At 48.6% G+C, this 22,176-nt stretch overlaps 1 protein-coding gene and 1 pseudogene across 4 annotated transcripts in view; one reads left to right on the forward strand and one right to left on the reverse strand.

The window, feature by feature from the left end:
• NDE1 (nudE neurodevelopment protein 1) overlaps positions 1-21,941 on the forward strand; it is a 37,464-nt gene extending 15,523 nt beyond the window's left edge. For 2 of the 4 annotated variants that reach the window (XM_002711777.5, XM_008257794.4), the window contains 6 exons: positions 2,552-2,700; positions 13,352-13,488; positions 14,997-15,176; positions 16,752-16,843; positions 18,381-18,532; positions 20,778-21,941. In XM_002711777.5, the coding sequence (XP_002711823.3) occupies positions 2,552-2,700; positions 13,352-13,488; positions 14,997-15,176; positions 16,752-16,843; positions 18,381-18,532; positions 20,778-20,871 (804 nt within the window). In that variant the 3' untranslated portion in view covers positions 20,872-21,941. Of the gene's footprint in view, positions 1-2,551; positions 2,701-13,351; positions 13,489-14,996; positions 15,177-16,751; positions 16,844-18,380; positions 18,558-20,653 lie in introns of all 4 variants that reach the window. The other 2 variants (XM_051847489.2, XM_008257793.4) reach the window with 2 other exon arrangements.
• LOC127491511 (small nucleolar RNA SNORA51) lies at positions 11,980-12,101 on the reverse strand (annotated as a pseudogene).
• Positions 21,942-22,176: the final 235 nt, after the last annotated feature.

The following is a 22,176-nucleotide window of genomic DNA, read 5'->3' on the forward strand; positions in this document are numbered from 1 at the left end:
TGGCCTTGTTTTATATCCTCATCTGTGTCTGGCATCCAGCCATCCCACAGATGCGTTGTAAAGCGAACTGCGGGCATCCACATGCACCCCCAGGTACTTCAGTCTGCTCAACACTAACCGGAGCACAGGGTTTATGATTGTTCCTCTCAGCAGTACAATTGACATCTTTAATATGTTGGTATTTAACAGCATCTAAATTGTAAAGCTTCTGAAAAAATCTGCAGAATAGCTTAAGTCTGGACACACCCAGCCCGTGTCTCCCACACCAGCACAGAGCTGAGCAGTGGTTGCTTAGGACAAGCGCCCTCCTGAGTGCTGATGCTGAAGGCAAGTATCAGCTGCCTCTTAGCCCTCCACCTGGCCCACTTCACTCGTCATTAGGGGCCTGACCCCTGCCAGGAGCAAGGAGGAGTCGTCATAGTTGTTATATTGGGGGCTCAGGTGCAGTGCAGAAGGAGGATTCATGTTATGAGCTGCAATTGGGAGAGTAAGAGGCCCTTCATGAAGGCTGAGTGAATATCAAGCGGTTACTAAGTAATTAGCTGCTTCTGGGCTGAACCCTTGAACCTGCGGAAAACCTCTTCATTACAGCTACCAGACAGGGCAGGGGGCGGGAACAAAGATCTCAGGACAACCAGCCAGCAAGCGTCTGTCCCTCCCGCACCTAAGAGGACTGTGCCCCGCCCAGAAGGACTTCTTGATAACTGGCTTATTCATCACGCCTTGGGTGGAAAAGCCTGGAGGGGCTCACACAGAGCACCCATTGAGGCCTCTGTCAGCTGACACTGTTATAATTAGCCCCGAATGGAAGCACACGCTTCAGCCACAGCTTTTCATGGCTCCATGTTCAAAGGAGCTGGTCTAAAAGTCTGCAGGTGCTTACAGGGCCTGTTCACAGCATCCTCCTGGAGCCTGTGTTTGAATTGAGGTCAAAGATCCAGGACCCTGATTTATGTGGAAATGTCCCCAGATAAGGGGCAGGAGGCAGGCAGAGCCCTGCCTGGGAACTAGCCCAGACGTGGGGCCTGGGCTGCCTCAGCTGGCGAGTGCAGACGCTTCCTCTGCTCAAAGCCAGGAAACAGGAGCATCAGAGGGGCCCTGGCCCCTGTAAATAATCTGCTTGTCCTTTAGAAGTTCTCTCTCTCACAGTGGCTCTCGCCACGCCCCTGCAGCCTCAGCACCATTACCTCACTCTCCCTGGCTCGTCCACCCTGTGTCTAGCGTCGGCTTTGTTTCCTTATTGAGTAACACGGAGAACGCTGCCTTTTTAACTTCTCAGGCTAGACCTTCATTGTTTGCTCTCATGGTTGTAGACGCTAGGGAGGATATTTGATGAAGGAAAGGAATGTCAAAGAGGAGCAGAATTGGGAAGGAGCGTGTGTGTGTTCAGTAACTTGGTGACCTGGATTGAAGTGGTTTACAGACATTTAGCCTCGCTGTCCTACAAGCACTGGCTCAGGGGACCTGTGTTTGATGTTGGCTCAGGCATTGGCTCCCTGTTGACTTTAGGCTCATTAAGTCACAGAGCCTCCTTCCCACAACCCTGAAGTGGGATTAAATCAGACAGCAGAGGCAGTGTCCTTAACGCAAAGGCTGGCGCAGACTAAACCTGGGGTAAACATTTGCTGCTGCACTTGGACAGCAGTGCACCGTGAAGAGGTCATCTGGACCAGTCTCTGCCTTTAGACAGCACTGACCGAGTCACACTGAGCACCCTCGGGTAGTGGAGAGCAGCTGTTTTCCTATCCATCTCTTTTTCTTTCTCCCATTTGTTCTCCCTCCCTTCCTATCTTCCTTCCTTCCATCCTTCCTTCCTCAGAGGTTGAAAAGTTCCTTATAACTCCCCCCATGTGTCCTGAGTCGCAAAATTAAAGCAGTTGTCAAGCTCCGTACGCGAGCGATACCCTCCTTTTCCTGGGAGGCACAGGCAGGCAGTGCCGCCACAAGCCACAACCACGAACCGCTGGTACTTCATTTGCCACATAGCGTAGTATGCGGGGCGGGTCCCTGTTGCCTTTGGGGGTGAGGCTTGGAGGGCTGCATGCGGCTTTTGATGGTTCTGGGTGCTTTGAGCAAAAAGGGATTGATTGCAGATTGTTGGAGGCTGCATGGACCAGGTTTGGAAGTGGGCAGAGGACTGGGAGGCAGGAAGCACTCAGGTGATTAGGACGTGTCTGCTGTGAGTGACCTCCACTTGCTCCCGCTGTCTCTCATTACTTGCTGATTCCACGTTGGTGCCGAGTGCTTTGATAAAGCTCAGGTTTGCCTCCTGGTTGGAGACTGGGAGAGGGAGTCTGCAGCTGCCTCAGTACATGGGATGGAAGGAGGATCTTTAAGACTCCAATGAAGGGGAGAGAAATCCGGTAAAGAAATCAGCATGTGGGGAGGGGGCAGAGTGGATGACCAGTGGCTGCAAAGCGCACATGCCACCCTCAGGAGGGCCTGTGTTCCATGATTAACCCTCAGCACCTGTACAGAGCTGCAAAGAGGAGAATGAGCTCTTCTATCGGGAGTCCTAAGTCATTGACCCAGCGTGAATTTTGCCTTTCAGGAAAAGTTTGAAATGCAGCATTCCGAAGGCTACAGGCAGATCTCTGCCTTAGAGGACGACCTTGCACAGACGAAGGCAATTAAAGATCAACTGCAGAAATACATCCGCGAGCTGGAGCAAGCCAACGACGACCTGGAAAGAGCCAAACGGTGGGTGGGGAGGCAGAACATGGGCTGGGAGCCTTTTGTCTCTGCCGTTGGTACCAGGCACTGTGCTGAGCCTGGAGAGCAAAACAACGCAGCGCCTTTGCAGATCTTAGTGTCACGGGGGAAACGGACAACCAGAGAATCAGAGCAGCTTAATTACAGTAGTAAGTGCTGGCGTCCAGGGTGTTGCTGGGGCATGCAATGGGAGAGATTCATTTGGCTGCTGGTAGGGGAATGTCAGACAAGGCTTCCCAGAGGAAATACCAGTTAGGCTAAGATCACAGAGGGGAGTAGCCATTGTCCTGGGGGAAGTGTGTGAGGTCAGAGTGTTCCCTTCAGAAGGACAAATGCTGGTGCCGCAGCTCAACAGGCTAATCCTCCGCCTAGCGGCACCGGCACACCGGGTTCTAGTCCCGGTCGGGGCGCCGGATTCTGTCCCGGTTGCCCCTCTTCCAGGCCAGCTTTCTGCTGTGGCCCGGGAAGGCAGTGGATGATGGCCCAAGTGCTTGGGCCCTGCACCCCATAGGAGACCAGGAGAAGCACCTGGCTCCTGCCTTCGGATCAGCGCGGTACGCCGGCCGCAGTGACCCGCCCGCGGCGGCCATTGGAGGGTGAACCAACGGCAATGGAAGACCTCACTCTCACTCTCACTCACTCTCACTCACTCTCACTCTCACTCACTCTCACTCACTCTCACTCACTCTCACTCACTCTCACTCACTCTCACTCACTCTCACTCACTCTCACTCACTCTCACTCACTCTCACTCACTCTCACTCACTCTCTCTCTCACTCACTCTCACTCACTCTCTCTCTCACTCTCTCTCACTCTCACTCACTCTCTCTCACTCTCTCTCACTCTCTCACTCTCTCTCTCACTCTCTCTCTCACTCTCTCTCTCACTCTCTCTCTCACTCTCTCTCTCTCTCTCTCTCTCTCTCTCTCTCTCACTCTCTCTCTCTCTCTCACACTCTCACACTCTCTCACACTCTCTCACACTCTCTCACACTCTCTCACACACTCACTCTCTCACTCTCTCACTCTCTCACTCTCTCACTCTCTCACTCTCTCACTCTCACACTCTCACACTCTCACACTCTCTCTCTCTCTCACTCTCTCACTCTCTCACACTCTCACACTCTCTCTCACACTCTCTCACACTCTCTCACACTCTCTCACACTCTCTCTCTCTCTCACTCTCTCTCTCACTCTCTCTCACACTCTCTCTCACACTCTCTCTCACACTCTCTCTCACACTCTCTCACACTCTCACTCTCTCTCACACTCTCTCTCACACTCTCTCTCACACTCTCTCTCACACTCTCTCTCACACTCTCTCTCACACTCTCTCTCACACTCTCTCACACTCTCTCACACTCTCTCTCTCTCTCACACTCTCTCACTCTCTCTCACTCTCTCTCACTCTCTCTCGCTCACTCTCTCACTCTCACTCGCTCTCACTCTCTCTCGCTCTACTCTATCAAAAAAAAAAAATGACAAGTATGGAAGGAAAGGAGAATGTTCAAAGAACAATGCGTATAAGACTTGGGCCATCTTCCACTGCTTTCCCAGCCCACAGCAGAGAGCTGGACTGTAAGTGGAGCATCTGGGACTCGAACCGGTGCTCATATGGGATGCCGGCACTGCAGGCAGTGGCTTTACCCACTACACCACAGCGTCAGCCCCTATTTAATTATTTTGAAGATTTACTTATGAGATCAATGTTGTGGCACAGTGTGTTAAGCTGCTGTCTGAAGCACTGGCATCCTATATGAGCGCTGGTTCGAGACTCAGTTGTTCAGCTTCCTATCCAGCTCCCTGCTGATGTGCCTGGGAAAGCAGCAGCAGATGGGCCAAGTCCTTGGGCCCCTGCATCCATATGGGAGACCCAGAAGAAGCTCCTGGCTCCAGCTCTATCTCTGGGCTATCCTCTCCTGCTTTCCCAGGTGCATTAGCTGGGAGCGGGATTGGTAGTGGTGCAGCCAGACAGATACAAGAGAGCTCCCGTTTGCTGGTCTGCTCCCTAAAAGCCCTCAGCTGGCCAGGACTAGCTGGGGATGAACCTGGAAGAGGAACTCAGTCTACTACTCGAACATGGGTGGCAGGAACCCAACTATCTGAGCCGTCACCTGCTGCCTCCCAGGTGTGCCAGCAGGAAGCTGGAGCAGAGACTCCACTCCAGGCATGCTGATAAGGGGTGTGGGCATCCCAAGCTGTGACTTAACTCTGTGTCAAATGCCTGCCCCCACCCTTTAAATTTTTATGTATTTTCAGTTTATGTGAAAGGCAGGCAGACACACAGAGCTAGGAGGAGGAGATCTTTTGGCTCTTTAAGGATGCTATTCCATTGGACTTGTTTCTGCAGTGGAAGTTAGAATAGTTATGTTTTTTCCTCGTTGCTGTCAGATTCTCTGTATCCTGATAGGGCTTAGCTGCGCTTTTTCAGTCTTGAAATTTTTCTTTGGCCCAATTTGATTTTCATCATGACTCCTCAAAGATTCTGTCCTGCCCAGTCTTTCTCCTTCTGGGACACAGCGAGGGCATGTTGTCTTGTCAGGCAGGTCCCTGATTCCCTGTTCATTTTTTTTCCCCTGGTTCCTCAAATTGAATGATTTCTGTTGATCTGCTTTCATGATAACAGACGGTTTCTCTCTTCAATCCGCTGTTAAATTGGGTCAGTAATGTTCAATTTGCTGTTTTTTCAAATCTAGAATTTCTATTTGGTTATTTAAGAATTATTATTTCTGTTTCTCTACTGAGATCTTGTACTTTACAATCCTTTTCTTCTGTTTCCAACATCTAGGTTATTTCAGGGCCAGTTTCCAGTGATCGCCTTCTCCCTCTAAGATTTATTTTTTATTTGAAAAGCAGAGTTACAGAGAAAGACAGGGAGAGAGAGAGGTCCTACATCTGCTGGCTCACTCCCCAAATGGCCACAACAGCTGGGGCTGGGCCAGGCCAAAGCCAGGAGCCCAGAACTCCATCCGAGCACTTGGACCGTCCGCTGCTGCTTTCCCAGATGCATTAGCAGGGAGCTGGATGGGAAGCAGAGCAGTCAGGACCTGCGGGATGCTGGTGTCACAGGTGGTGACTTAACCCAGCATACCAAAATGCCGGCCCCTGCCTTTTCTCCTGAGTCCTGTTTTCTTTGCCTTTCAGAAGCCCAGTAATTTGGGGTTAGATTCTGGACATTGAGATGTGTTGCAGAGACGGCGATTTCTCTCAGGTTCTTGCTTTTCTGTTTGGTGTTGTAGAGACTACGAGTTCTCTAAAGTTCTTGGTTTTCATTTTTCAGGCAGTTAACATGGCTGAAGTTGCACTCCAAACTGCACGTGCCCTGTGACAGGCAGTAGATGGAACCTGTTTGGTTCTTTCTTCTGTTCATGGGCTGCTTCAAGTCCACCATGTGCATGCGGTTCAGGGTCCACCAGAAATGTTAGAATTTTTAATGCAGAACCTGGGCTCTCCACCATTGTTCGATTTCTTGCACTGATGCCTTAGACAAAAAGCTTGTAGAGGCAAACTTCACCTCTTCGTCAAGGTGTTGACTCCCATCCAGTTTCTGCCAGGGTTTCAAGTAATTGTTTTTTCACCTTTTATTCATAGTTTATAACTGTAAGCTACCGGAGGTTTTGTCTCATTGTTACCAGAAGTGGAACTTTGTTTCTTGTCAGTTTGTAAGAGCACTTATTTTTGCAACTCATTTTTTGATGTGCATTGAAAATATCTTTTTCCAGACTAATCTTTATTCTGTTGGCGTTTGTTTATGGTGTCATTTTCCATACAAATATTTTCTGTGTTTTGAAGTTTATTTTCATTTTATTTGAAAAGCAGAGAAAGAGACAGATGGAGAGAGATGTTCCATCCTATGGTTCACTCCCCAAATGCCTACAATGGCCAGTGTTGGGGCCAAGCCAAAACCAGGAGGCCAGAACTCAATCCAGGCCTCCCACGTGGGTCGCAGGGACCGAGATACTTGAGTTATCACCTGCTGAGTCCCAGGGTGTGCTTTGGCAGACACTGCATTGGGAATGGGGTGGCACAGACTCAGACCAGGGACTGCAGTGTGCAATATGGGCATCAGAAGCAGCAGACCAGCCGCTGTGCAAAGCGTCTTCCCTAGTTTCTATCTTTAGGTCCTCACGTACATCTTTTATAGCTTCTAGGTTTTGAGAGACTTCATTAGGGCAGTCTTCTTGATACTTTGATTGGGCGTGTGTTGTTTTATTATTTTCTGAAAGGTTTTTTATTGTTTGATTTTTTTTTTTTTTTTGGTACACTTTGCCTTAATCCACTAGGAATTTATATTTGTATCTAGGGTTAAATATGAATCCACCTTTATTTAGGTGTGCCAGTGGTATTAAACGCGTCATCTTTTTTCCATTGATTTAAAGTCCATTTGGTCATCTGTTCACCTCTCACATATTCTGGGATCTAATTCTGGACCATCTGTTTTGGTGCAGTGTGTAGGTTGTGAACTGTCTCACCAATACCATAATGACTTGATTACTGTGGATTTGTGGTCTGTGAAGCTGCATTCTGAATTCTGACCTCCCACTTGCACATCGTCACTTCCCTGTTTATCATTGATCAAAGCAAGTCACATAGGCAAGCTGAGTCAGAGGGTGGGAAAGACTATTTCGCCAACTGTAAGGCTGCAACCAGGGTGCGGATCAAGGAGGGGTGAACCATTGAGACTAATGATGTAGTTTACCGTAGTGTGGTTGTATATTCACGGAGTTAAAAAATATATGTACAAAGGGGTAGAGTTTTGTTCATGTATTTGAGAGGCAGATACAGAGACTGTTGGTTCACTTCCCAAATGCTTGTGACAACTAGAGAGCTTTTGGCTCTTTAAGGATACTATTCAGCTGTGCTGCAGCTGGGAGCGAGGAATTCAGTCCAGGTCTCCAACATGGGCAGCAGAAACCCAGCTACTTCAGATTTTGCTGCTGCCTCTCAAGTTCTGCATTAACAGGGTTTTGGAATCGGAAGCAGGAGCCAAGAATTGAACCCAGATACTCAGATGTGGGACACAGGCATTCTAACTAGTGTCTTAACTGCTAGGTCAAATGCCCACCCAAAGGGGTTCTGGTTTTTTAAATGCAAATTCAAACATATTAAAGTAGAAACTTGTATTATCTTTCCCCTACAAAGGAGCATTCTGTACACAGTGTTATGCATCTTGTTTTCTCACACAACAGTGGATCTTGGAGATTGCTTTGTATTAGGACACAGAGCATTCCTTTTTTCTTCCCAAATACATAATACTTGATTGTGTGATTGGTATTGTGTTGTATGATAACATAATAATTTATTTGTCCCATCCCTGTGGATAGATGTCTGTTCATTTCCATTCTCTAGCAGTGATAAGCAACTCGGTACAGTAGCTCAGTACAGATGTGTATCTGGAATAAATTTCCAGATGTAAAATACCCATGCATCTGTGTTAGCTGTTACTCAGCTGTTTATCTATGGTTGTGCCACTTTTCATTCCAGCAGCTGTGTGTGTGAATCCTTGTTTTCCAATTAATTTTATTCATTCACACAGTGGTTTTCAATCTTTGGATTTCTGCAAATTGAGTAGGTAAGAAATAGGTGTGTTTCTGGATTGAGAGTGACCTTGAGTTTCCTTTTATATGCTTAGGAGCTGTTTTGTTTTCTGTGAGCTCTCTATTAATCTTTGGTCTGTTGTTGGTTGGATTTTCTGTGTTTTTCATCTTTTCTAGGAGAGTTTTCTACACTGGTGTAGGCTGTGAGTCACAAGTGTTTGGAGTTTGTCTTCCTTCAGCCTAATTACCGTTTGCTTTACTGTAGTCCAGGTCATGAGTCTGTCAGGCTTGAAGGCCCTTCTCACTTCAGTGTTGATGAGATCATCTGGCCTGTGTTGTCCTCTAGTATTTTTGTGTTTTCTTTTTCTTTCTTCTCTCACATTTTTACTAAAGATACACTGGGGTCACATATTGTCCATGCCCTGAATAATGGAGTGTTCAGATCAGATGGGGTAGAAGCCCAAAGCACCATTATTCATTAGAGAATGAATAAAATTCCAGAGTACCAAAGTTTTATTTTTAAAAACTTCAACATTTTGAAAAATTATTTGAGAGGAAGAGAGAGAATCTTCCAGCCACTGATTGACTCCCCAAATGCCTACAGCAATCAGGCTGAAGCCAAGAGCCAGGAATTCCCATCCTGATCTCCCACTGGGTGGGAGAAAGCCAAGTGCTTGGTCTGTCATCCACTGCCTTCCCAGTTGCTGCCTTCCTGGGTGTGTTAAGCAGAAAGATGGATCGGAGGCACTCCAATATGGAATGTGGGCATCCGAGGTGGCTCAACACACTGTACTACAGCTCCGACTTCCAGAATATTCTTATTATACAATTTTAATTTTATGATCTCAAATTTTGGAAATTTGAAAGTCTGCTGTAAGAACAATTTCTCGGTGCCATCAGCTGTTGCATTGCTCTTACTGTCTTTATACTGCATATCTGTAAAACTGAATGACTTGCTTTTTATTGAGGAGGGGAACCGTGTCCAATAATAACTTTGAAAGACTAAGGGGGTAGTTAGAAGTAACTAAAAATTAAAAGTTTAAATACATGCCCTAAAGGTTACTTTGTGAAATACATGAGTACTGAGATACCAGAAGTTCTACAGAGATTAAAGTTGAGATAATTTAACTTTATCTTCCACATGGTGTTTTGGCTTAAAGATATTCAACAACTCTGTCTCTTAATATTTATTGTAAATCTGTTTCTCCGTCAAACAGTTTTCAGGTTCTCAATATTATGTGAAATGAATAGTTTTCAGTCATTAATTTCTACAGTATTTTATAATTTACAGTAAATTTTAAAAAATGCTTATTTTTATCTACTTGAAAGAGCATCGATTGTTTCACTCCCTGACTGCCTGCAACAGCCAGGGCTGGGCCGGGCTAAAACCAAGAGCCTGGAACTCCATTCAGGTCTCCCAAGTGAGTAGAAGGAGCACAAGCTTTTGAGCCTTCATTTTCTGCCACTCAGGGTACGTTAGCAGGAAGCACCGGAATGTCTGCCCCGTAACTATATTTTTATACATCACTTCAGTAGATGAAATACAAAAAGTGATTTTCACTCAGGCAACAACTAACATGCTGACTTTAATTCTACAGTAAATAAATCTGAATGACATGCCTTCTTGGTTAACACTGCTGCTATTACTCCGACCAGGTGCAATCTCAAGATTATTGATCCACATGGGTTCAGCGGTGGCAGAAATGGTTCTGAAGTTGATCTTAAGTTCTCTGGCATTCTCGAAACAAATGAGTAGATTTTGAACAAATAGCTCTCTTTAAATTTCTGATCCAGTTGGAATGTATCCTGTTGTAAATTTCCATAAATCTTTACCCCTCTGTTGTACTTTCATCACACTTTCAATCAGTCATTAAATAAAAAAAGTTCTCCGAAAGCTAATGATAAAAGTAACACCATCCAAATAAAATACAGATGGCACAGGCAGGCTGATTTGTGATAGTGTGATAATGAAATAAGGATGGCCAGGGGATCTCTGACCAGGAGGCTGTGAGGGAACTGACATAAGGAGCAGACTACCATAGGCCTTCAGTGATGAACCACAGCCTGGCACTGGTTACGTAAACAGACTAACAAGCGCAACTAAAGGTCCAGAAGCAGATGCAGATACTTGCGAGTGTAACTCATGGTAAAGGTAGCATCAGAAATCATTGCAGCCCAGAGTGAGCCTCACTTCTAGGTGTGAGGCCGGCTGGGGAGCCACCAAGATGAATTAGCAATGGATTTAAAGAAAAAAAAATTATTTACTTATTTAAAAGGCAGAGCCACAGAGTTGGAGAAACAGATCTTCTGTTGTCTAGTTCACTCTCGCAACAGGGCTGGACCAGGCCAAAGTCAGGAATCTGGAACTCCATCCTGGTCTCCCCAACGTGGGTGGCGGGGCCCCAAACACTTGGGCCATCTGCTGCTGCTTCCCAGGCACATTAACAGGGAGTTGAATCAGAAGTAGAGCAGCCAGGACTCAAACCTATATTCCAGTATGGGATGCCAGCTTAACCTATTGCACCACAACACCAGCCCCAAGAGTTAATTGGTATATAACATCCTCAGGGCTGGTGCCGTGGCTCACCTGGTTAATCCTCCGCCTATGGCACCAGCATCCCATATGGGCACCGGGTTCTAGTCCCGGTGGCTCATCTTCCAGGCCAGCTCTCTGCTGTGGCCCGGGAGGGCAGTGGAGGATGACCCAGGTGCTTGGGAGACCAGGAAGAAGCACCTAGCTCCTGACTTCAGACCGGCCAGTGCCCCGGTAGTAGCGGCCATTTGTGCAGTGAACCAACAGAAGGAAGACCTTTCTCTCTGGCTCTCTCTCACTGTCTAACTCTACCTGTCAAATAAAAAATAAATTGGTATATAACATCCTGTCTTTTCATAAACACAGTGTCTGTTTCCACAGGCGTCTGTGCCCTACAGTAAAGCCGTGCTTATTTGTGGTCAGAGGAATTCCTAGGTAATTTTATCGTCGCTGCTTGACATGCTGACCTGAGGACTATTTTAGCTGATCCCAGTGTTGTAGTCCTAAATATTACCCTTTGTTTCTTTTAATCAGGCACCTTTAGTAACTTTCCTATTGATTTCTCAAGACCCTTTGAGGGTAGGTACTAAGAAACTCAATCTAGACATGAGGACAAGTTGATTGAATCTATCTTTGCTTAGTGGTTGAACGAACTAAGACTCAAGATTAAGTTTTTTTTTTTTTCTTTAAAGATATATTTATTTGAAAGGCAGAGTTATCTAGAGGGATGGAGAGACAGAGGGATATCTTCCATCCACTGATTCACTCTTCAAATGGCTGCAACAGCCAGGGCCGGGCCAGGCTGAAGCCAGAAGCTTCATCTGGGTCCCCCACATGGGTGCAGGGACCCAGACACTTGGGCCATCTTCTGCTTTCCCAGGCATTAGCAGGGAGCTGGATCAGAAGTGGAGCAGCTGGAAGTTGAACCTTTACCCATACAGAGTGCCGGCACTGCAAGTAGCAGCTTAACCTGCTGTGCCACAGCGCTAGCCCCAAGGTTAAGTTTCCTATGGACACCCAGTTAGGAGCTGGATATTAACTCCTGTGTTCCACTCCAAACATAGGCTCCTAACCACTGCAAAATACAAGTAGCAGCATGTCAAAGGCCTTCTGGGGACAAACACAGGGTCAGTAAAAAATTGCTGGCATTTTTCTGAGCACATACATAGGAAGCATTTTTGTGCCTCCCCCCCAACTTCATGTCCCCCTCATTCACAATACAGACCAGGCACAAGTCCTCAGCTGAGGAGTGTATGGGGAAGGTCTGCCTCCTCGTTTTGTACAGTCAGTATAACAGATTGTGGTAAGACCAGGAGGCATTTTTGTTGTTGTTGTAAGATTTATTTGAAAGAAAGAGAGAGGTACCTTCCATCTGCTGGTTCACTTGCCAATTGCCCATGTTAGCTCAGGCTGGGCCAGGTTGAAGCCAGGAGCTGGGATCTCCATCCACGTCTCCCGTTTTGGTGGCAGAGACCCAGATACTTGAACCATGACCTGCTGCCTCCCAGCGTGCATTAGCAGGAAGCTGGAATCAGGCAGGGAGCCAGGCTCACACTCTGATGTGAGATGCAGGCATCCAGGCAGTCATTTAGCCCCTGCACCAAATGCCAGCCCCAGTTGTGTGTGTTTTATATGACTTGCCTTGCTCCTCACTCTTCTGTGAAGTCCTGTACCATCCCTGCTTTATATATGAAGAAACTGGGGCGCAGAGAAGGTAGCTTTCCCAGACAGAGGTAAATAGATGTCTTTGTTACGGCGCTTCTCAGTGCTTTTTGGCACAGTGCTCTAGTGAAATGTCTGACCTGCTTACAAGAAGTGTTAGCAGGGCTGCCGGCCAAAATGGGACTTTGAGACCGAGAGAGAGGTCTTCCATCCGCTGGATCGCTCTCCAAATGGCCACGATGGCCAGAGCTGAGCCGATCTAAAGTCAGGAGCCAGGAGCTTCTTCTAGGTCTCCCACATGAGTGCAGGGGCCCAAGCACTTGAGCCATCTTGGACTGCTTTCCCAGGCCACAGCAGAGAGCCGGATTGGAAGAGGGGTAGCTGGGATATGAGCTGGCACCGCGGGCAGAGGCTTAGCCTACTGTGCCACAGCACTGGCCCCAGAACTTTTTAAACCTTTAACATAGCTAAGAGGTGAAAGGTGGTTTCTTCTATGTGATTAAATGCAGGTTGTTAAATTGCACGTGTGTGTGATTAGGCTGTTGCAAGTAGTGTTTTGCTCTGTGAGCTTCCAAGAGAAGGCAGAGCCTGCTGCTCTTCCCAGACAGCGGGATACCGTGTGCAGTTCTGACGAGGTCTGGGCTCCCTGCTGGGTACTGAGTGGACGTTATCTTACTGAATCCTTGTGGCAGCCTGGGGCATCTCGTGAGCTCTGCAGACTCCCAGTCTGCAAGTGGAGAGCCCCAGTCCCAGAAGGCAGGGGACTTGCCCAGCTCTCCAGTACCAGGAAGCCCAGAGCTGGGACTTGTGCCCAGGTATCGCTGACCCTTCCATCTCCTGGTTCTCTTGGTGCTGGATGGAGGCTCCCGCTTGCTCTCTTGAATGACTTGGCTTTCCTCGTTCCCAGGGCCACGATCATGTCTCTGGAAGACTTTGAGCAGCGCCTGAATCAAGCCATCGAAAGAAATGCCTTCCTGGAAAGTGAACTTGACGAGAAGGAAAATCTCCTAGAATCCGTGCAGCGGCTGAAGGATGAAGCCAGAGGTCAGGAGGCCATGGCCTTGTTCTCTGTGTCTGCCCCTTTGTTGTCGCTTCTCCCTGCCTGGGTTCCTGGTCCTACTGCCTCCCTAGAACTCTGCACAGCAGACCACATGGGCCAGTGCTCAGATCTATCAGACATGCAACCCCATAAACACCCCTCCTGGGTTTTTGCAGAACTAGCTTTGGAGTTCACAGATTAAGCCCTTGGCTTGGGGTTTTGCCCCTGGGCAGCTGAATTCACCTTAAGAAAGATGCTTCCTGGTGTGTCCCTCACACCACACCAGTTTGGTAGGAACACAAGAGTTTTGTGGGGCGAAAACTTGTGTTGGTGGAATTGCTGGCCAGCCCGTGATTTTGTGACTAGATGGCATTTGATATAGCTTGGCTGAGAACTCTGAAACCTTGTCACGTTCCGAGGCAGAGCTTTCCGACTGGAATGAGATGGTCATTAGTCTGTCATCCACACTGGGAGCATTTGAGTTGTTTGTTTGTTTGTTTTTGTCAGGCAGAGTTAGAGAGAGAGCCAGAGAGAAAGGTCTTCCTTTTCCATCGGTCACCCCGCAAATGGCTGCCACAGCTGGCGCGCTGCGCCCATCCGAAGCCAGGAGCCAGGTGCTTCCTCCTGGTCTCCCATGGGGGTGCAGGGCCCAAGCACTTGGGCCATCCTCCACTGCCTTCCCAGGCCACAGCAGAGAGCTGGACTGGAAGAGGAGCAACCGGGACAGAATCTGGCACCCCAACCGGGACTAGAACCCGGGGTGCTGGTGCCATAGGCAAAGGATTAACCAAGTGAACCGCGGCGCCGGCCTTTTTTTTTTTTTTTTTTTTTTTTTTAAGATTTATTTATTTACTTGAAAGGCAGAGTTAGAGAGGTCTTTCATCTGTTGATTTACTCCCCAAATGGCTGCAGCTGCCAGAGTTGAACCAATCCAAACCCAGGAGACAGGAGCCTCCTGCAGGTCTCCCACATGAGTGCAGGGGCCCAACCACTTGGACCATCCTCTGTGTGCATTAGAAAGGACCCAAACTGGCACCCATATGGGATGCTGGCTGTCAGACAGCAACTTTACCCACTATACCACAGCACTGGCCCTTTAATGCCATTCTCTGTGAACTTTGTGAAGTACCCTCATATGTAGAAACTATACGTATGGTAATGCAGAGTGCAAAACTCCTGAGTGAGGAAGGTGTTTGGGGACAGGTTAGGAAAGCATACCTCCGTTTAGTGTCCTACATACACTGCTGAGCTGGGTGTTTTGTGACATTAAGACAGTAGTGTGTCCTGGCCATTTCTAAAAGCCGTTCAGCCTCTTGTTTTTTAACACAAAAGAAGAATCTTGTGGTTTTACCAGTCTGCAAGGCCGAGTCATGAGGGTGTCTTCGCACTGGGTGCATCTACCTGGAGTTTTCCACCTCGTGGCTCTTTTCCCTCTCCTCACCTCCTTATGGGAGCTCCCTGTCCCACCAACCCAAAGCAAGGACCTCAACTTTCAATGCAATTCCTGGCACAGATTTGCGGCAGGAGTTGGCTGTGCAGCAGAAGCAAGACAAACCCAGGACCCCCAAGCCCAGCTCCGTGGAAGCTGAAAGGACAGACACAGCTGTGCAGGCCACAGGCTCCGTGCCGTCCACCCCCATAGCTCACCGGGGGCCCAGCGCCAGTTTAAACACCCCAGGGGCCTTCAGACACGGTAAGGGGATGAGGACCGGGTGGGTCCTGGCTGAGATGACTTGGAACAGGCTGCACAACAGGGTGCAGTCTGGGAAGCTGTCAGCTGCAGGGCACTGAGATACAGGAGAGGAATGTCCTGGATCTGGTGTGGGATCTGTGGTGAGGTGTAGGAGGGGCCACCCTGCTTAGAAGGGAGCCACTGTTCTACTCCTGTCGCAAGGAATGTGGGCCCAGCATTTGTGGATCTTTCTGATCTTTGCTAAAAGCTGAAAATCCTTTTTGCATATGAAATCGCCCAAATGTAAATCGTCAGTAATCAAATTAAAGTGTGGCAAGAATACAGCTGTCGGGTACCAGCCCCAGTGTGGACCTTGCTGTGTGTGAAGGACCAAGACATCTGAGTTTTCTTTTCTCCCCAATCCCTTTGCCCGTGGCTGCTCACCTGTGAGACTCTGATCAGGCCACTGAGAGCAAATGCTGACATTCTGTTATCTTCCCTGAACAGGATTAGGGAGGACAGGCAGTGAGTGCTCAGTAGGTGCTGGCTAAGCCTTCGGCATCCGTGGTCTCCCTGAGTTCTCAGCACTCAGGATGTGAGTGCTGTCCCTGTTCAGTGGATGTGGTGACCGAGACCCCGGGTTAAGGAGCTTGATTAAAGTCACACAGCAAGTAAATGGCCAGGGTGGGTTCAAACCCAGGCTGGCTGGCTTCAGGGCTCCCACTGCTATATTTTGCCTCATCCCTTAGCATGTGCCCTGGGGGTAAAGAGCTGGTGAGCTTCTAGAATCCCAGCCTGGAGCCGTGGCCCACACTTAAGGTACACGACTCACCTGGGGTCTTGTTAAATGTACCCCAGATTCAGTAGGCCTGGGATGGGCCTGAGATTTTGCATTTCTAACCAGTGCCCAGGTGATGCTGGTCCCAGGCCCACTTGGAGGAGAGGGGCTCTGTAGATAGAACCCTGGGAACTATGGCTGGCTCCATCTGTGTGGCATTTATCCCAGAGGCTCCTCAGGCTGGTTAACCACATGTTGACTATCCCTTATTCAAAATGCTTGGGGCCAGGAGTGTTTCCCATTTCAGATCCTTTTTTCCTCTTCACATTTTGTGGCAATTACACATACAGAATGAGATATTTGGGGGTAGGACCCACCTCGACACAGGAAGTTCATTTTCTGTTGCATACACTCCTTATGCACACAGTCTGAAGCTCAGTTAAACATGAGTAATTTTGTGCATGAAGTCAAGTGTGGTGTGCAGTTTCCCACTTGTGGTGTCATGTCAGTGCTCACAGAGTTTCAGACTTTAGAGTGCTTTTCAGATTTTTGAGTGAGGGAAGATAATGGAATCCTTAAGACGTCACAAGGACTTGTTTTGATTTTGGTGAAGAAGACAAACATGTAGAAATGAATATTGAACATAGGCATTTTAAGGACTGGACGAGGTGGACATCAGAGAGACTCGGTGTGTCCTGCAGTTGATTCTTGAGCCTCACTGCCTGGTCCCCGCCACAGTTGTCACACGCAGAGATGTGAGTGCTCAGACTCACTGCTACTGGTCGATTTGTTCCATGCACTTCCCTTTGTACCCCCAGGTCTGGACAGTCCCGCTGGTGGAACCCCACTCACACCTGCTGCCCGGATATCGGCACTCAATATCGTGGGGGACCTGCTACGGAAAGTGGGGGTAAGGCCATGCCCTGCTGGGCCCTTGTTTCAGGCTGTGTGAGAGGGTTCACCCTGGTCTTTCCCCTCTAGTGGCCATATCATGAGTTTTAGGTGTGGCTGGTGCTTTAGCATCTCTTAAGAGTCATCACGCTTCCTGTAGACAAGGCCATAGCCAGTCACCCAGAGCTCTGAACTGGAGTGTTGCCTTAGATTCCTGGCCGTGTCTTTTTTTTTTTTTTTTTTTTTTTCCCTTGTACCATTTTCCCTCCAAAACAATCTGGAAAATGAGGTTGATATCCAAGTGTGTTTTTTCCCCTTAATTTGAAAAAAAAAAAACTGAGGAACATTTAAATATTACCTTCCTTGGAAAGAGAAAGTCTTCTAGGTATTGTATTAATTTCAGGGAGAGATTGTTTTGGGCTTAAGCAGTAGCAAAGATTTTCTCTGTACTTGTTTTATTCGTTTATGACAGCTGGAAGGTTGTGTAGCACAAATCCTGACAGCTTGTTTTCAGGCAGTATGCATGTGTATTCATGGCTGCAACTTCCTGGAAGTTTGCAACTCATTCCTAGTGTTTTGGCTTTTGGTTGCCTAGTTTTCTGTTACGTAAACAGGTCTTTTGACTATCTAGCACAGAGTACAGAGGAGTCTGGGCTGGTCTCACTGCCCTGTAATTTTCCTCGTGGGCTGCTTACCACAAGGCCAAGTTCTTTTTTTAAACCTCCTGCCCTGCTGTGCATGCTTAACGAGGTAAAGAAAAAAAGCAAACAAATTTGAAAAGTTGATTTCATACATGTTTTCTAGAGGCAAAGTTGGAAGATAGGTAGGGTTAGTGATTTTTCCAGGAATGCCCAAATATTTTGTTTTAAAGATTTTATTTATTTCTTTGAGAGGTAGAGTTACAGACAGAGAGAGGGAGACACACAGAGGTCTACCATCTGCTGGTTCACTCCCCAGATGGCTGCAGCAGCAGGACCTGGGCTGATCCGAAGCTAGGAGCCAGAAGCTTCTTCGGGGTTTCCCACACTGATGCCGGGGCCCAGGGTACCCATATGGGATGCTGGTGCCGCAGGTCCCTGCCCAAATATTTTATTAATAATTTTTTAAAAATTTATTTGAGAGGCAGAGCAAAAGACAGAGACAGATAGTCTGTTTGCATCCTTTAGTTCACTCCCCATATGCTGGCAACGGTTGGGGTTGCACCAAGCCCAAGCTGGGAATTCAATCCAGATCTCCCACGTGGGTAGCAGGACCCTGATTACTGAGCTGTCACTACTGCTCCCTAGAGTGTGCATTAGCAGGAAGCTGAGGAGCCAGAGTCAGTTAGCGAACCCAGGTATTCCCACGCAGGATGCAGGCTTCTTTTAACCACTGCCTAGTGTCTGCCTCCCAGATACCTTACACAGGTAAGACTTGGCTGGATGCTGGATGCCTCTGGGGTTCCACTGTGGAATTCTAGTGCACAGCAGTTTGAGAATCACTGCTTTAGGTTCTTGTCCATGTAGGGACTCCCCTGAGAGAGAAGAGTGGGAGATGAAAGCATATTTTTTCCCCAGGCACTGGAGTCCAAACTTGCTTCCTGCCGAAACTTCGTGTACGATCAGTCCCCAAACCGGACGAGTGGCCCAGCCCCAGGGCGGGGGAGCAGGAGCAGAGACGGCGGCGACAGACGGTCTGGCAGCACCAGCGTGCCATTGGGTGACAAAGGGTCAGTGCCATTGATGAACCACATGGTAGGGGAGCACCTGTCTACTCCAGGGGGGAGATACTAACCCCAGCCCATAGCCCTTGTTTTCTAAGTTGTAGGATTATTTCAGCAAATGTTATCTTTTGCTTCCTTCCCTTGAGACAGAATGAGGTGGTGTCTTCTGGTCTGGGCAGACGGCCAAGGAGAAGGCAGATTTCCTAATTCAGTTCTGCATCCGTGACTCGTGGTCACTCTGTGAAAATGTTCTGGGTGTGCTACTCTGCTTCCTTCAGAGGGAGAATTTCTCTTAATTATAAATGTTTCTCTCTTCATTTGTATTTATTTGAAAGGCAGAGCAGCAGAAAGAGAAAGAGAGATCTTCTATTCACTGCTTAACTTCCCAAATAATTGCAACGGCTAGGGCTGAGCCAGGAGCCTGGAACTCCACCCAGATCTCCTATGTAGGTGGCAGGACCCAAGTACTTGAGCCATCACTGCTGCCTTTCAGTCATATCAGCAGGGAGCTGGATCAGTTCCAGAGGGAGGTGGGATTTGATCTCAGGCATCTGGTAGGGGATGGGAGCATCCTGAGCAGCCTAACCCAGTGTGTCGTAATGCGCCGGCCCCCTGCTTGCCTTTTTTTTTTTTTTTTTTTTTTTTTTTTTTTTTTCTCATTGTAAATCTGTAGACCCTTTCAGGAAAGTGACATTGAGTTCTAGCCAGACTAGATTCCTGAAACCCATCACCCAATTAGAAAACACAGCCATGGGCCGGCGCCGCGGCTCACTAGGCTAATCCTCCGCCTGCTGCACTGGCACACCGGGTTCTAGTCCCAGTCGGGGCGCCGGATTCTGTCCCGGTTGCTCGTCTTCCAGTCCAGCTCTCTGCTGTGGCCCGGGAGTGCAGTGGAGGATGGCCCAGGTCCTTGGGCCCTGCACCCCATGGGAGACCAGGAGGGGCACCTGGCTCCTGGCTTCAGATCAGCGCGGTGCACCGGCCACAGCGGCCATTGGAGGGTGAACCAACAGTAAAGGAAGACTTTTCTCTCTGTCTCTCTCTCTCACTGTCTACTCTGCCTGTCAAAAAAGAAAAAGAAAAAACACAGCCATGGTCTCCAACAGCTATATTTCTTGTCTTTATTTATTTATTTATTTATTTATTTATTTTGACAGGCAGAGTTAGTGAGAGAGAGAGACAGAAAGGTCTTCCTTTTTCGTTGGTTCACCCCCCGCCCCCAAATGGCCGCTACGGCTGGCGCGCTGCGCGGATCCGAAGCCAGGAGCCAGGTGCTTATCCTGGTCTCCCGTGCCGATGCAGGGCCCAAGGAGCTGGGCCATCCTCCACTGCACTCCCGGGCCACAGCAGAGAGCTGGCCTGGAAGAGGGGCAACTGGGACAGAATCCAGCGCCCCAACCAGGACTAGAACCCAGGGTGCCGGCGCCGCAGGCGGAGGAGTAGCCAAGTTAGCCACGGCGCCGGCCCATTTCTTGTCTTACTTAAAGAAAAAAAGAAAACCAGGGCAGGTTTCAGATTCAGAGGATCTCTAAGACCTGCCACCCTCTCCGTGGCTCCTGAGCCACCTGGGACTGATGGGTCTGTGGCAGACATAACAGGAAATTAAGTTACATTCCATGGCATGCAGTTAACTTCTGGACCTTTAGATATAGATTTTTATATTATTATTTTTAAATTTTTAATGGTTTTTAGAGATTTATTTATTTGAAAGAATGACAGAGGGGGAGAGAGAGAGAGAGAGAGAGATAACTTCCATCCACTGGTTCATTCTCCAAATGGCTGCAACAACCAGGACTGGGCCAGGCCAAAGCCAGGAACCAGGAGCTCCATTCCAGTTTTCCACATGTGTAGCAGGGCCACAGGCACTTGGGCCATCTTCCACTGCTTTCCCAGGTGCATGAGCACATTAGCAGGGAGCTGGCTCAGAAGTGGAACAGCAAGTCTCAAACTGGTGCTCATATGGACTTCCAGTGTTGCAGGCAGTGGCTTGACCTGCTCCACAGCTCCAGCCCCAGTTTTCAATATTTTTAATTGACAAGTAAGAAGTGGGTGCTTTTAGTGGGCTTCTTGAGACTGCGCTTTTTGTCCGAGAGCCAGATAGCCAGTGTCCTTTTCTTCATTTCACAGGAGAGAAAACTGAGACCCTGAGACCCTGCTCCCGACTATTGATACTCTAGAACTCTGTGGGCCCCGTGCTAGCCAGTGGGTCGCGGCTGTGCCGTCAGCTTAACTTGGTTTGCTCTGTCTGAAGGTTGGGAAAACGCCTGGAATTTGGGAAGCCGCCTTCGCATATTTCCTCACCACCGCTGCCGTCAACCCAGGGTGTAGTCAAGATGTTGCTTTAGGAAAGCCACGGAAGCTTCTGGAGCCCTGGTGTGTGTGCAGTGTCGCTGCCTTTCTCCCCCTCGTTGCAGTAGGTGTTTGGGTTCCTTAAGTTAGTTGGAGAAATGAGAGCCAGCGGTCACCATCATTCGCTTTTGTGCTTTGTGGCCTGAGCCCGCAATTGAGGCCATCGTTGTGGCCCCCGGCGTTTGTCCCTGTGAAAAGTCACCGTGGTTCCAGCGTCTGTGTCAGAGTGTGTGTCGTGAAGACATGGGAAGGGCTGTGAATGTGGTTGACGAGGCTAGCCCCTCGTTCCACGCTCACCCAGGGGTCCCGGTCAGTCTTCAGAGGTAACGGTTAATGTCCGGAGTCTCCTTCCAGCAGGGATCGTAGCCCGTCTCAGGGGCTACCCCCCCACGGCCCACGCTCACCTGGTGTCTGCTTCCAGAGCCAGCTGTCCCAGTGCTTGACACACACCTCAGTCCTGTCAGGAGCAGAGAACGGAAGAGGCACGTGCCACGGTTGAAACCGTGGTCTTGTGCCTCTGGGACTTTTACACGTGCCTTTCCTGAGGTTCTTAAGTGAGTTTCAGAAATTATCAGGTAAATCGTGAGTCTGCCACCCTGGCATGGGGATGGCTTCTGTGTCCAGGCCCTGGGAGGCCTCGGAAATGCAGCCTCTAGGAACAGGACTTCCTTCAGAGCTGTCATGGGGTGACCGGAGGCCCCAGATCGCACTGAAACCCAGGATTGTGGGCAGGCGCTTCTTGGCAAACGACAGAACGTTGTAGGATTTCCAGCGCTTGCTGTGAGCTGCTGTCTCTCACTTCCCCGCACAGGTCGGAAGAACACACTAATTTCAGGAGCGTGCATGCAGCTTAACAGCCTTCGTTTTGTTACTCAGTTATTTTCTATAAGAACTGCAGAAATGTCCTTAAGTTGAAAATAGAACTTTTCAAGTGCTACTGAAATTCAGCAGAGAATTAAGCCGCAGTACTAGGGATTTTATCCTGAGACATCCTAACCCATATCGGTAAAAGATGTACTTTTATTTTTCTAAAAGAACAATAAAATCCAAAGGAAGTCACGATCAACTGGTCTGTGGTGTGGTGGATATGGCTTTGTTGTTTGGACTTCTGGGTTTGCTTGTTTGGTGGTGGAAATTTTTTATTTAATCAATTAATTAGCTTGTTAGAAATGGAAGGAGAGAAAGATCTTTCATCTGTTGGTTTACTCACCAAATGGCCACAATAGCCAGGGTTGGGCCAGGCTGAAGCCAGGAGCCAGGAGCTTCTTCCAGGTCTCCCATGTTGGTGCAGGGTTCCAAGT

This window comes from Oryctolagus cuniculus, chromosome 19 (genome assembly GCF_964237555.1).
Source record: "Oryctolagus cuniculus chromosome 19, mOryCun1.1, whole genome shotgun sequence".
In the NCBI taxonomy this organism is placed as follows: Eukaryota; Metazoa; Chordata; class Mammalia; order Lagomorpha; family Leporidae; genus Oryctolagus; species Oryctolagus cuniculus.